Here is a 16,600-nt window from a genome sequence, read left to right as displayed (position 1 = left end):
GACCAAAATGACTAGAGTGGAGAACATGAGAGATGAAGTGAGGTTAGAGGTAGTCACTTGGGCCCACATTATGTCTAGCCAGGAGAAAGTCATGATAATGTGAAAAGTGACAGTGGAAATTTTGCTGCACATCCATTTGCAAAGGGAGTCTGAGTTTACTTTCTTCTTTATTGATTGTCCTCTTTATAGATATTGACCATCATAGTAATGATGATAAGGAGAAGGAGGAGGAGTTACATTATAAAGCTCTTCTCAATCATTTTCATCTGCCGTGTCACTTTTAATCTGGCTCTCTCCTATATGAGAGGTTAGGTCATAATCCTGACCTTAAACTCATGCAGGTTGGAGGAGGAGCGTGCATAGAGTGAGAAAGAAAAAGAAGGAGAAGGAATTCCATAGGTTTTCTGATTTTTTAGTCACAAAACATCCACTTTGTATAGTTTGGAATGATGGTATATACCCTCCTATGTTGAGATGCAGGATAATGTTAAAAATTTAGGAAATAACACATTAGAAAAAACAAGCTATTTCCAGAGGTTTCGAGGGGAAGGCAGGATAGCAAAAGTTGGCCTTGCGATATGAACTTGACTCATTGGCCAATGACCAATTTCTCCATTAGGCACAGTGCCCAGGGCCCACAATACTTCCATTGTGTTTTAATTTCTTTTAAAAACAGAAGATAAAATGAATATAATCTAACTTGAATTATATTCATCTTTATACAAACATAGTAATAAAATATGATTTTAATTATTTCCTTGAAGGCAGGGCCTCCAAAGGCCTAGGGCCCAGAAAAGTCATGATGCGCCTCAGCTTGACCCGATCCCCACTGTTAGGTGACTAGGCTTGGGTGTTGTGTCCAAACCCATATTTGCTCAAGCTAACATATTATGAGATGTAAAATTATGGTTCCCTTTTTACATGGAAATGAGGCTGCTTGAAAAAAAAAGACACAAGCCATGTCCCTCCTTCTCTGAAACAAAGCTTCTGAAGTGATCGCTTTTCTCTGAGGTAAGTGATGCAGAAAAATGTAGTCAGTGTTCCTTGATGTTATGTGGGTATCCTGCCAGCTCTGCCATCACTTTTGTATCAATTTACAATCAGATACATTTTTAAATAAATTTTTCCGGAAGTTTGAGAGAATGAACTGGAAATCACTTTAGTGATTTATGAGACATGTAAAAGTAACACATGGATAATTTGGAATTTGTCCTCATTCACTTTTCCTTTTTAATTGTGGTCTTCCTCACAGACAGAAAAAAATTGAAGCACTTCAGCCTTGTATATGGTAGGAGTATTGCATGTCAAGAGTGTATGAATTGATCTTTTAAAAAAATTCTTAGAAGAGAGCAGAGCACACTAATTTAAGAAGGATGATATTGCTGACAATTTGTAGGTACCTACATTAGGTAAAATGGTTTTTTGTTCACAATAAATTCTTGTTTTTTAATGGAAATGTGTTACCTAGGAAGACATATTGAGTTTAAGGTAACATGAGAAGATTGAATGCTAACTTGGAAGTACCTCAAAAGTCATATAATTTATTCACATTTTAAACTCAGGCATTGGGCATAAAAAGACTTATTAAAGGGAATATCAATAATTAGCAGGAAAACCAAGATAAAAACTAGTATGCCATTCATTCTAATCCGCTGCTGTTTCTAAGGTTATTCTAGGCAAAAACTGTATGTTATATGCTTATAAGCCAAGCAAGGCTACTTAGTAGTCATATAATTACTGATGAAGCCCATTCTAAATCTGTGTTATTTCACAACAAATTAACCACCTTGCTACTAGATTGTACCACCTTTAGCAACAGTGCTTGCACCTTATCTTTATAGACTTCCTCATATGTTGTCACTAATATAGTTGTAGAGGAGAAAAATGTGTTACTATTGATTTCTCATTTCACCTAATTTTGGTGTCTTCGTTCCTTGCAATTTGTTCTAAACACCAATGTATATGAAAATGTTTAGACCATCTACCACAAACATGACATCATCGTGAAGGTATAGATTACTCATTTGTATCATTCAGTGGAAATCTTCCAAAATGAACAGTAGCTTCACATAATGAAAGTTGGTGTTTTAAGAGGAAGACAGATGTACCTAAGGCCTTGGAATAGGTGATATATCCTATTCTTTCCTCAAATTTCAGTATTTGGAGAGTAGTTCCTATGAAAACTTACATTATCTGAGACTTTAGGATAAGAAAAATAGGTTAAAGACACTTCAACTACTTAGTCAAAAATGTTAAACTACGATTTAAAATAAATCACATTACCTAATTTTTTTTTTTTTAAATAAGACAAAAAGTTTTGGGTTGGTAGTGGAACTTTGTAGTAGTACAACCCTGGGAGCATAGATTTAATATCAGAAGAGCAGGTGCTAGTTGACACTATCACTTCACTTTTATAGGTCTCTGTTTCTCCATTTGCTTGAGGCAGGTGAATAAATAATTTCTAAAATTACGTCTTCTTTGGAATTTGTTTAAATTTTGACTCATTCCTTCCTCCTTGCTTACGAGGCATTGTACTCGATATTTAGGCCAGAAACAATCATTTACTAAGTCCTTACAACATCCAGCACTTGCTTAGATCTTCACTATCAGAATCTGTAACCCAAATCTCTTCTTTTAGAATCAAAGCCTTATGTTGTATTTTTCTCAAAAGCAGTTAAAAGATGACAGTAGTATCACACAGCTTGTCTTTGGGTCATGTGGCCTCATGAAGAGGGCTGTCTCCCTGACCAGCACAAAATGCAAGTTAGCACTGACAATCAGAATCTAACAGGGAACGCGACAAGGAAAACTTTTTTTGAGTTTAGTTCTTTTCAACACATGAATGGGGTTGCTTCAGAAGCTTCATAAACATTTATTACAAATTGTTCCACTAAATTATTAGAAACTCCTCTTGCTTGTCATCCTCTCTGATATTACGGCAAGATGTTTGCTCCAAAAATTGAGTCAAAGAATTTTTAGCCTGCTTTAGCCTCAGTTTCTTCACCTTTGAAACGTGCTGATAATGTCAGAGAAGTGACTGGACCACAGATGGGCCTCTGCTGCCTCTTGTCATGCCAACAGCAGGCGGAAGAACCAGTCGTGGTGCTCACTTCCACGGAACATGACCCTCTGAGCCTGCATGTCAATGTCAAGTCTTCTCTGTCTGATTCCCTACATGTCTTAAACCCTCTTTTCTGAAGCTTAAACATTGAAGGGACATTCAAGGCCTTGTTATTGTGATCTTTATCCATTCAGTATGTATTTATTAAATGCCTACATTGTATTAGCCACTTCCAGAGGAAATATGAACAACGTACACTTTGCTCTCATGCAGGTTACAGTCTCCAGACAATAAGAAATGTTAACCAATAAACACAACTAATAATCACTGCCGTGACAAATATTTAAAAAGAAATGTATGTTGTGATCAACAAGACTGGTGGGACTACATGCAAATTCCAATAAGTTCATCAGGGCAGGGCCTAGGACATGATATTTTCACTGATATGTGGTGAGATAGAAGCAGCAAGCCATATGAAGGAACAAGAGAAGAGTAATACAGGCAGAAAAAAGAGAGTATGCAAAGACTCTGGGATGGAAAATAGCTTACTTATTTTTCTTTGACTTCAGTCTTCTTATATAAGACACTATTTGTTTTCTCCTTACTATCTATGTCCTTCTTCTTAAAATATCTCCAATATTCTTCAGGTTGACAACATGCCCAGTTAAATATATTTACTTTCCAGACTCCTTTGCAAATAGCATTGGCAATGCAATATACATTTGATCAATGAGATGTGAGTAGATTCCTATTAGGATTTTAGGGAAATTTTTTATCATTTTTGCTACAGAGACTAATCCTTTCCTCTTTACCAACCATTCCCCTTTATATTAAAAGAAGATGCAATGGCTGGAGATGCAGCAGCCATCTTGCAATGAGGAAGAATATTTAAGAACATCGTAAGATATCTGCTTTGGTAAGATGTTGAACTACTCAGCAATCAACCAACAATCTTCAACAACCTTCATATGTCTTATATAAAAATATAAACCCTTCTTTTTTATTAGCTATCCTCACTGCTGAAAACATGGCCATTTTTTTAAATGTAATTCACTGTCAAAATCAGGAATCAGGACATTTTTTAAGGTAAACAAGGGCACTATTAGTAATTTTACCAAAATATTAGGCATAAGTCAGTACTGTCCCAATCAAACTATGGTGAATGATCTTCCTAACTATAAAGTTATTTTGTGGATTAAATGAGCTTATGAATGTACAAATATTTAATATACTGCCTAACGTGCAAGTAATATAAAATACATACTATCATTGTTTAAAATGGATCTGATAATCAGGAGAAAAGATAATAGTCTATTTGATATACAATGTATATTAAATTAGGAAAAGAGTGGGGAGAAGGGAGTTATCAACAAAGATCCGTTTAACTGACAGTTTTTTGAAGTAGTTTATCCTTGAGCTTCCGTATAGAATTAGATTTATAAATAGAGAAAATTTTCTCTCCGTGCCTAGTGCTGCTAGGAGCCTGAAGGCCCTTTGCTATTTTCTTTGCTTGCCGTCTTCCTACACTACCACTATTTTTCTTCTATGAATCATATCTTCACCAAAATAGTCACTCAGACGGCCTGTCTAGTGAGAACAGAAAGATGGTTAGGTAGTCCAGGAGTTGACTCAGTCCTTATATGTTAACTCCCCTGTAGGAAACCAAGAATATATTATTCCCACTCACTTAACGTGTGCAAACTAGTCAAAAGCAGAAGGGTAGAAAAAAGACCAGAGACCTTGATTCTCCTGGCTGCTGTTCTCTTGGCTCCTCAGAAGGGTGCCTGAATATTTTCAAATAGCAGACACCCAGAAAAATATTGTAAAGGGCATTTAGCTAGGATACCCTCAAAAGCATTAATACATACATGAATTCCTTGATGTATCCAGATAGATATAGAAATTTTCTAAAACTATGATTAAATTTTCTTTTTTTTGGCAATACCTCTTAGACATATTTCATTATGAAAAAACACTTACTTATTGCCCTTTGTTACCTACCAATATTTTCATCAAGTAAATAAGTTGAATTATTCTTAAGATCAAATAAGTGTCAGTAAAGATAAAAAGTAGACACAATGATCTCCATTAACTGGGAGGAAAATGTTATTCATGAGTTATAAACATCCATACTCTACTCTTTTTTCTATAAATACAACTTCAACGAAAATAGAATTCTTCCACTAGGTAGTTTAATCCATATTTTCTGGGCCGGTAGATAGGGGATAACCCTTTCCCTGAAAGAACATTAAAAAGGGAAGTCAAGGAATACTACCTATAGAGGGTCCTAGCAGTATATTGCTATTTAAATTTCCTTGATACCCTTATGTATCTGTCTTTCTAATAGACATAACTGATTGGAGGTCTCTTGCTTAAAGACTTAGATCTCTCATCAAAAATGAAGAAAATTTAAAATAAATTTACTTACAGCTTCCAAATTTTAGTGGGCAGGCATGGGCATCCATAGGGAAGTCTTCCAAATGCATTGGACATTCAGCTCTCACCGTCAACCTTAAAGGAAATACAGATTATAAACAAGTGCCCTATAGATTAGATACCTCCTGATAAATAGAAGCAGGATATTATTAACTGTAGCAAATACATTAATATTAAACAAGCATGAGAGACAAGCATAAACTGCAGAGCTATGCTGAGTTGTTAATAATCAAATGATCTACAAAGAACTATTTACAATAATGATTGGATTCTATCCATCTTTTGTTCGTTTGCTTTGAGAAAATATGCTTCACCTGATTTTGTACAATGGGTATGCATCACTAATGTTTTCCAAAACAAGCACTGTCAACAAATTCACCAAGCTACAGCAAAATCTTTGAGAATAAAACTAGATGCAAGCAAATAAATACTTGTATAAATATTAATTCATCCTTGGCTGAGAGAAAGACACAGATAGCAAAGAAGAGAAGAGAATTTCTCCTGTTTTAAGTGCAGCTGTCTCTACTTCCTTCCTTAAGAAAGTACAAATAACAAGACCCACAACCGTCTGAGTTACCAAACCCTGATCAGACCTAAAAAATAGCATCTAACAAGTCATCGGGTAATAAAATACTACTGCCCTCAAGAATGATTCCTGAACAATTCTTAATTTCTCATAAATTAGATACATTTTTAAACACCTCTTTTTAAAAAAAAAATGTTCAAAACATTATTTGATTCATATTTCCTTCATTCGACCATAAATGCTTTTAGCACTTTATAGAATGCTGGGCCTTGTAGTGACCTTGAAAAGAGGGAAATGTTAATAAAACAGAAATATATACATGGTCTTCAGTTTAAGAAAAATTAAGACATCTTTATTCTGAATCTAGCTATCAATATTGTTGTAATTTCATATACGTCTTCAAATGCATATTTCCACATGAATCTGTGTTTTAAGAATGTATGACTTTCCATATTTTCTGGGTTTTTTTTTTCCTTTGTTTATAATAGAGACATTTTCAGATAGACACTGTTAGATAGCTTCTAGAAATTTAATCTAGACCTTACCAGAATGCAGGAATATGTTTTGTAACAGGGAGAAAAAGATCTTTATATTGCATTAGAACAGGTCGAGAGATATATTGTGATACGTTGTATTGCTTAATATATAGTATTTTTCATTTTTAATAATCATTTAATGCTTGCATGATATTTCAGCAAGTTATGCTTCACAGCTGAGTATTTTTTAAGGTTGAAAAAACAGAAAAACAGGAAACCAAATGTTCCACCACGACCCATCATCTTTATGCTTGCCTACAAGTGGAAAGGAAATACAGAAATTCAGGAACAGATCAACCCTCCTTACCTCATGGTGTATAACAAGGTGCCATCCTCTGTGATCCGCAGAAGTTTGTTGGGCATGGTCATGTTGTGGGCCACTGACTTCTTTCCATTGTGAAAAAAGGTATCCGGTGTCCAGATTTTACTTGCCATTAGGTTATTTAGCCGGAGGACTGTCATGGGCCCTTTAAATTTTAACCTCTCATCCTTCCAGCTTTGACGGAAAAATACATCTATTGTATATTCCTAGATAGTTTTAGAAAATGACAAACAGTTCACTGTGCTGTATTTTGCAATGCAAATATCTCACTCAGACAATGCATAATTTTTGCACCTTTGTAAGTAAAATGTGAGCTAGGCGATGTTTCTGGAAGTAAACTTGTAGTAGTTTGTGTGTATTGGTGTCAAGTGAATCATTAGTTGGTTTAATCATTTAAAAACAAAAAAGATCGAAAATGTTTGACATATTTCTTGGTCAGAAAAATTTTGCCAATTATCACCTCAGATACGTGAAAGGAAAGTGACACCCCACCCACAAACCCACCCCTACCACACCAACATTAGAAATAGAATACACAACGATTAAAAAACAAGCTCAGGTTAAATGGTATTATGTACATGATCATGTTTAAATTAGACAATTCCAGCCATAAAGATAAAGCATAATGTTTTGGGGGCCCTCTCATGGTCTCTGAAAATCTCACACTCCAACCCAAGCTGATCATGGTTCTACTGTCGGTGTGAAAATTGCCCTTTTGCTGGGATGGGGGGAGGCTAACATATTTTTTTTACAAATAATGTATACAGGCTTTCAATTCTCCTACACAATAAAGAAGATTGTGAAAATAAACAATCTATTTCTACTGGTAATTTGGATCGTTTCCAAAAAGAAAAGGAAAAAAAATAATAATGCATAGTGCATGGGTATATGTGTGTGTGTTTGTGATTGTATGTGTGTAAAAGCCACAGGAGAAACGTGTGAAGCTCATGCTCATTCACAGCCAGGGAATCTATTTATTTGAATAAACACAGCATTCCTTATGGCTATACCCAGAGACAAACATCTGCTAATCTGAAAACAAGCAATGTGACTTACTAGCTCCTAAAATTGAAAAGGGTAAAATCCATCTTCCTTGCCGTACTTGCTACACTGGCACTAAATTTGAGACTCAATGGTCTGAAATAAATATTACCACATTCTCTACCAATCTTAGCATGCTACACACCAGAAGGAGGACTAACTTGAAAGCATCATGCTACGTTTTCCTAATCCGCTAAGCCTTATTACAGGAGAAAGCAGAGGTTTTTTAAAATATTGTATATATTATCTTTAGGACATGCAAAATAAATAGTGTCTGTCTCTAGATATGATGTGCATGAGTTTAACTATCTGTCTCCTTCCCAGGGCTTAAACAAGACTGGGTAAATACTGAATGAAGGTATGTCCTCTGGCACGCGTTTGGCATCACTAAACCCTTACTGTTCTAGTAACTAACAATTATTATTGGATGGTATATACTGCACCAGGCACAGTGCTAATTGCTCACTGAGCACCTTCATTCAGCACACATACACACAGTCATTCACACACACACACACACACACACACACACAAACTACACACGTAAAAGGAGCAACACCATCTAGGTTAGCTTCATTTTCATTTGCTCCTCTGTTAGAAGTAGAAATAAAAACTAAAATAAAGGCAGTCGATGATGATCAGCTTCTAGCTAACCAAGAATATAAATATTTGGTCTTCTATTTCTGAGTAAGGCCTCTGTGTGGTTGCCATGGTAGCAGCAGGCACCTCCCAGAAGCTACTTGTACAATGTGTCCTTATCCCCATGATCACAGTTAGGTTCATTAGACCAACGAGCATCTGGACCACAATGGGCTAGAGCTCCTTCTTCAGGGCATTGGAACAGAAGAGGGGCAGAGCCTATGCACAGTGGTTATGGGTGTAAGTTCTAAACCTACCTGCTGAAGATCCTTAAGTAATTTTCTTACCCTCACTAAACCTCAGTTTCCTAATCTATAAATTGAGATAATCCACTTGGCTCTTGAATGAAGCGAATTGATACTTGTGAACAGCTTCTGAGAATGTTTAGAAAATAGAAAGCTCTCTTAATAAACATTAAAAATTATTATTTCCTCCCTTTTATTATCTTTTTTTAATTTCAGCTTTTATTATCTTATCAACATAAATTTATATTAGCTTTCTATGTAGCTGATCATTTAAAAAATGTTCTATTTCTTTTTTTTTTTTTTTTTTTTGAGACAGAGTCTCGCTTTCTTGCCCAGGCTAGAGTGAGTGCCGTGGCATCATCCTAGCTCACAGCAACCTCAAACTCCTGGGCTCAAGCGATCCTCCTGCCTCAGCCTCCCAAGTAGCTGGGACTACAGGCACGAGCCACCATGCCCGGCTGATTTTTATATTATATATATTAGTTGGCCAATTAATTTCTTTCTATTTTTATGGTAGAGACAGGGTCTCGCTCAGGCTGGTTTTGAACTCCTGACCTTGAGCAATCCGCCCACCTCGGCCTCCCAGAGTGCTAGGATTACAGGCGTGAGCCACCGCGCCCGGCCTAAAAAATGTTCTATTTCTTTGGAAGGGTTGTCAGGCAGGAAATCTAAGGAAAGTGAGAAGGATGCAATACATGTAAAAAAAAAAAAAAAAAAAAAAAAAGCAGGAGGCAAAAGAAGGAACTTCATGGAAGAGAGAAAGCTCTGCTGAAGAATTTGCTCAAGAATTTGTTCAAGTTCCAGGGTTCCAGCCCGCACCACTCAAGTGAAAAGTCTCTCTGAGTTACTCTGTTCAATAGAGTAGGTCCCTGGAGAATGGGAGCCTTATTCTGAAGATCTAGGACAAAACATCCACTGTGTTCCTAAATAAATATGATATTGAAGTGTTCCTGTTTGCACCATTTATTACCATCTGTGTGTGCTTTGACTTAATACATTTTAAGCACTGTGGAAAACAAGGCTTTATGATTGTGCTGCCTGGATATTTCTGTCAGAACCTAGTGCCCTGGGAATGTGCTGTTTGATTGCCAATTAATGGTTTTTGGAGTTGTCCTAATTTTGTTTTCTATTCCAGATGGAGTCAGATGCCTTGGGAGCTATGGAGTCTCTGGATGAATGGCCTGGGTTCAAGTTGCTACACTTAGCTAGCAGGTCACTTTCCTTCTCTGGAAACTGTAGATAAGAATAGCACTTGGCTAAAAGGCTTGGCATGAGGAATAGATAAAATATTATCTAGAAAGCCACTAGCATGGTGCCTAATGAATTGTAAGCATTTATAAATGTTGTTATGATTATTATTATTAATCATATATACTGTATTAGTTCTCACTTTAAAAACTACAGAGTTTTTCCTGTTTTTAAAAACAGCTTTGTCATTCTGTCTTCTAATTTTGATTGCCTCTAAATCACACTGCTCATTCTTAGACACAATTCTCTCACGATATGGTTTGAATGATTAATCTTCTAAAGCAAGGTTGTCAGGTACAATTTCCACTAGCCACTAGAAAATCAGGTGTAGACCTATGGCTAACTGGATTCTTTGACAGAACAATTCAAACATTATCTGGTTCAGAAGTTTTAGGCAATAGGGAGTATTGCTGGCTTGGATATTCTATCCATAATTCCTATCTGATATTTGACCAAAGATCATATATAAAATATAGGTCATGATAGCCATGGGGTTGATGGTGTATCAAAATTCCTACTGTGCACCTTTATCCTAAGATGAAGAAAATCCAGCATTGCTTCATTAAATCACTATTAGTCTGAATCACTAACTCAAAGGCATACCAAAAAGTTTTCAATGAAAGAGAAAAGCTTTTGATCATATGTGGGTTCCTTTGGGGACTGTCCCTTAACAATGCCCATTGAACATATACTCTATGAGGCACATTCTAGGTGCCAGCAACTGATATAAAACAGCTATTCTCTTTTTTATTTTTAAAGTATTAACAGTAGCAGTAAGTGAAGGAGTACTGTTATCAGTGTGTGGTGTTTATAATGCTTCATCCCTTCTCATGATGTTTGCATCAATGAGAAAAGAGCTTCATCAATGTGAAACTTCTAAATGCTCCCCATTTCCTCACACTGTTCTCCTGGTGAAGCATGGAGAAGGGAGGAGATTTACCTGACAGGTGAATTTGGGGAAGAACTCAGTCTCACCTATTTCAGCCCTTTCCTCTTGTCTTTTCCATTGGAATACTGGCTGTTCATAAGACAGAAAAAGTCTGCAGTGCTCCTCCACGCTAGAAGTTTTCAGTGGACAATCTACGCTGTAGCAGAGGGAGGCCCGACTGCCTGTGACTGGGTGGGTTAATCTGGCTAATTCTGGTTTTTACCCACTGCAAACCCACTTGTCTACACATAAAAGCCACATTCTACAATATCATTTATTAGTAACATAGATGATATTCTTATTTCCCATGTCTCTTACTCTATTGTCCTATTTCTCCAAAGGTTTAGGACTTCAATAGAAAAGAGGGTGTCATCTATTGGGACCCTAATACCTCAATATTTTAATGCTATAGGCTCCTCAAACTATACCTTAGTAAGTAGTAATATAACACTTACTCTTAGCCAACAATGGACTGATACCCTGCAAGATGTGAAACAAAGATGTCTTTACAATTCTTGGCAACAATTTAGAAAAATAAGACATTTATTTATAGAAGAAAAATAACTTTACAAAGCAGTTACTATAAATGTGGTAAAAAGTTAAATTGTATTTTATATTCAATAAATGTGATGAGAATGCAAAAATGGAAATTTAATTTGTTATTGGATTAATATAAAATTGATTTTATCAAGCATTTGGGTCTTGATTTGGGCCTCTGTGGAAATATTTGAACTAAACCTGACAGTGCCCTAGTAAATATTCTTAATTATAAAAATACCATGAGAGAACAGTTTTGTGGGAAGATTGATTTCCAACATGGGAAATTCACAATGGATCCTCAGAGAGTGATCAATTCAGCAAAAAATGTTGCATCACACAGCACTTCAATAAAGTGATCTACAGACTGATCATAACCACAAAATAAATTGTCAGATGAATAAAGTATGGATGCCTTTCATCTTCTATTTTTTGCATAGTAGTAATTGTTAACATTTGTTGAGTGCTTATTAGATGCCAAGAATTGTTTTATGCAGTTTAATGTATCAATTCATTTAATATTTGTAATGCCCCTATGAGGTACTATTATTAATCTCATTTTATACATGAAGAAACTGATCCAGAGAGATATTAAGTAACTTCTCCAAGGACATGCCCTTCTATGTGGAGAAGCTGGACTTATATATCCAGGCAACCTGGTTCAGTAACCTGCATTCCTACCCAGCACCCTGCTGTCTCTCAAATACAACACCAATTTTTATTTGGCCAATTAGTACATTTCAAAGTTTGTCTGAAGATCTAAAATATCTAATTATCCCCTGAGCCTATATTTCCCAATATCTAATTCTCAGAATACTAGTTCTACAGAATGTTAACAGTATTGATGACAAAAAGGGTTTTGGACAAATATGATTACAAAATTACATATTACAAATATGATTACTATATTAAATAAAGTCGAACAGTTTTCCTTAGCTCAAGAATTGTCAGAGCTTTTATTCTGCCAAAGAAGGTGTACTGTGAATTTCCTCACTTTTGAAAAGGCTGGCCTAAGTTCATATTTTTCTGTAACTTTTATCCTTAATCACTCTGAGCTACTTTGAAATCAAAAGGCTTTTACATTAAGATAATATTAACGAAAATAATTTCAAAACTGATATTCATTTAATATGTCTTTGAAATATATTAATGATGGCATGTCTTTAACCATCTTTATGATGGTTATCATGTCTTTATGATGTCTTGCTTATATAGATGCTTGGCTATTATGGAGTTCAGAAATACAGAATATCTGCAGAGTTCAACTGATTTATCAACTCCCATCAGCTACAAGATAAATTCAGGTTAATTTGTTAGGGTTGGGGAAAGAAAGAATACGTCTTCACTTTATTTCTTTTCTTGGTAATAATTTCATGAATGCCTTTTGCAATGAATCAGAACATTTCCCATTTTATTGGAAATGTGCATTTTATTTTAACTATTTCTCTTATTCTGGTCAAGTGTTCGCTCAACTTTTATACTCATTTCTTATTTATAGCCAAAAATAATTTAGAAATCACAATGTTTATGGCCATTCTATAACAGTTCTGGCTACCTGAAAACCTAGCATCCTTGAATCCACATGGCCTCCTAGCGAAAATGAAAGGTAACTCACACTATATGGCTTGCAGAACATAAACCATGGCACAGCAATCATTTTAGGGATGGAGAAAAAGAAGACTGCAGTGATTGATAGCCATAGAAATAAGACTGATCTGAAAAGCAAATGGGTAGTTTTCTATTATATAAATATTATATATATATGTTATATCACATGTTACACACACAGAGACACAAAGGTACGGCCAAGCCTTTTCACGTTGTTCCCCAAATACTGAGTCCATATTTTTTCTTTCTAAAGTTAAACTTAAAAAATATCCCAAGGAAACCAAAGATGCAGTGTCACTTACCATATCATGGTCTGAAACGGGTCCGAAACTGGTGACGAAGATGTCAGTCTTCACCTCGGTTACACGCTCTGATGAAGCAGGAAATTGCGCCAGTGAGTGTCTATCAACAGCCCTTATTAGATCTCACCACTACATACTCATATCCAAATGGGAAATTTATTGGCTTTGATTAGCTATTTCTAAAATTGGTCTACTGTGTAGTTCTGATAATTTACTGCTTACACATGAAATTTCACAGTTAATATTTTCAATGGAGAATGGAGCCTAAATATGCCACCTTGGGAGGAAGACTTTATGGAAAACTCAGCTGCTGCTTAATGAATTCTTCAAGACTAGACACACTTGCCTAAATCATACTACATCACTTCACATTATAATAAAATGTGTTAGCATAAGGATATGGCTTAAGCTTAAATATTTTTACACAGCTAGGCAGATTCTCCAGGTATTTAGGCTACTCTTGGGAAGTATGTAGCATGCTTGAGCAAGCTTTATTAACTCTTTAAAGACCCAAGAGTATGCTGTATAAATGTTTGTTTTCTTATACTAAATCACAACTGAATTTTCCAAATTTCTCCCTGGGAAAAATATGACAACCTATATCAGTATCTTCAATTTTGAGGATGAGGAGGACATATTACAGCATAGGAAAAGGCCATTTAATAGATACTGTTTCAAGTTTAACGTCATTTTATTATACTGGCCTCTGATGGCATATATATCAACCAATAAAACATATTTATTGTACTTCTGTGACAATTTAACAGACATCTTCAAATAAATACAGCCACTCACCAAGAAATAGAAAAACATTGCTTGCAGAATGGGAAACAATTTGTTGAGGGATGAGAATAAAAATTGTGACTTTATAGTTTTCACCTTTAGTTCTGAGAAATAGCAGTCCAGTATCTTAAGAAGTTTATTTCATTCATCAAGGCATTTGTATCTCTGGCACAGTACACTAAAAAGGTGACCCAATATATGCAATAATAAAATCCTTTGAAAATCAAGAGCTGGCTCTTTTCTCTCAGCAATTCAATAGTTAATAGTTTCATATCAATTTCTCTCAAGGGGTCATGTTATATGCTACACATAATATGTAACTCAGTTGATAAAGTAGTTTGGAGTTGGATATATTCCCTTCACTAGCCAATATAATTTTTGAGGGGTTGTTTTTGCAAGAAAATTCATTGGCTCCAAAAGGCTTAAATGATTCCATTGACATAAGAATTATCAGGGGTTTACCCTTTAAAAAGTTCAATATAAGGACATAGCTGGCGAAAAAGAAAATGAAAAATTGTGCTTTTAGGATCCATTTCCAACCTCAGCTTTAAATTGCTGCAGCCACTGTGTGTAGAATAAGAGACATAGTTGACAGTGGTTAAGTCTCAGCTGTTTTAATAATACTCTTCTTATAACGCGCCTGTTCTCATCACTTCCAGCAGCCATTTCTATAATATATCCATCTCTCTCTCCTCCACACTCTCTCTCCTAGACTAATTACTAGACTAATTCTTTTTTTAAATTAAAACACCTGTTATTTCTTAAGAATTCATCAAGAGCTGACACTTGCTTACAATGTCAGAACTACCTTTTCATTAAAAACAATAATAAAAAGAAAATTCTATCTATTCACAAAAGCTAGAATTTGTTATATTAAATAAGTTAACTTTTTGCTTTTCTTTATCAGTATGCCCCTTTCTGGATCAAGCAAAGAAGACATTAACTGGATTTTCTTTGATATAATAAAATATATATTTATTGTCATGAAAAAAGTACAAAAAGAAAGACAACAAATAGTAAAGCTTTGAGCATATTTTCACCCTGAATTCTTTGTGTATCAGGTATGTTCCTTATTGGAAATAATTTTATTTATTATTATTTATATATCTATGCCTTGTAATCAAATACTCTCGAAACTCTGTGATCAAGGAGAATCAATATCTAAATTATCTTTCTACATAAATTTGGATATAGGCATACATTACTGTTATGCTTTTTCAGCCTTACTTTGTTTCCAAGGTTCATTTTTGGTTCTCTCCATATTATAAGGTATAAGATTTATGGTGAATATCTTATGGAACTTAGTAACATGAAATCAAAATAATGTTAGTTCTTTTCATTTCTATTTATATTTTTGGGATGCATGCTCATTTAGGGAATATCTGCTAATCCCCATCTGCACACTTGAATACACTTGGCAGGCAAGGTCAGCTTTCCTTGAGTCCTTTATCATTGTTATATAATTCTTGAGTGTAGAGAGAGCATAATTTCTGCACTTTAAGGTAATTCCCTAAGGTAGCTAGTTTTACAAAATTGGTTCACCAGACGTTTTAGGAGCAACCAATCTGTATTACTTAGCATGCTAAAGATTCCCGAAGAAGTGAGGTGCCCACTTTTCAAATATATGGGCCATTTCCCTCTGTTGTTTTTAGGTTGTTAGTAGATGCCCATGCTACATAAGAAACAAATTAAAATCCTAAAAGCCTATTTATAAAGATTATTGTACCCATAAAATAGAACACAAAATATGTTTAAGTTTACACACATTTATTGCCATGCATAATTGTTACTGTGCCATTAGACATAAATGGAAAGAAATTCACATAAATGACTATAACCATATTTTTAAGTATATTGCTTTTACCTTTCAACTATTCTTTCCCCTAAACTTATTTATCATGCGAGTGCATCATCTATAAGTATTTCATCTTATTTGTACTAGCCATTTGCTAGTGAGATCTCCCTTTCTGAGATTCCCTAAAACTCACTACTGCAACATTCCAAGGCAAGTACCCTGACCATGAGCCCCCATATCATGAATCTCTTGAATGACCTTCACATCATGTATGTTAATCATAGACATGTCCTTAAAGAGTTTCTGATTTTTGATCTCTGTTTGTTTTCCATATTTTTTCCTCCAAACATATGCATATCCCTATACTTCAGGTAGCAGAATTTCCAAATCTCAAAACTGAAGAATGCCAGTGAGGATTTGCAGTGAGTAGTCAACTACTAAATGGAAGGGGTAAGTGAAGGCATAAGAGGGGGAAGAAGAGTCTAATAAAATTCTGCACACCATCTGGAACTCAGGGCTATTGGATGAGTAGTGGAGAAGAACAATCACTCTCCATGCTTTCGCTTCTAATATATCTTCCTTGCCACATTCCC

General features: G+C 35.2%; 1 protein-coding gene across 2 annotated transcripts in view; it reads right to left on the bottom strand.

Moving 5' to 3' along the window:
- The window catches only part of GABRA1 (gamma-aminobutyric acid type A receptor subunit alpha1), a 51,676-nt gene that overhangs the window by 18,997 nt on the left and 16,079 nt on the right, over positions 1 to 16,600 (bottom strand). For both annotated transcript variants that reach the window (XM_012753007.3, XM_012753012.3), the window contains exons 4-6: positions 13,430 to 13,497; positions 6,867 to 7,087; positions 5,490 to 5,572 (exon numbers count right to left, since the gene is read on the bottom strand). In XM_012753007.3, coding sequence (XP_012608461.1) covers positions 5,490 to 5,572; positions 6,867 to 7,087; positions 13,430 to 13,497 — 372 coding nt within the window. The remainder of the gene's footprint in view (positions 1 to 5,489; positions 5,573 to 6,866; positions 7,088 to 13,429; positions 13,498 to 16,600) is intronic.

Source organism: Microcebus murinus, chromosome 21 (assembly GCF_040939455.1).
Source record: "Microcebus murinus isolate Inina chromosome 21, M.murinus_Inina_mat1.0, whole genome shotgun sequence".
Lineage (NCBI taxonomy): Eukaryota > Metazoa > Chordata > Mammalia > Primates > Cheirogaleidae > Microcebus > Microcebus murinus.
Note: the sequence above shows the minus strand (reverse complement) of the source record. Positions and strands in the feature narration are given on the sequence as shown.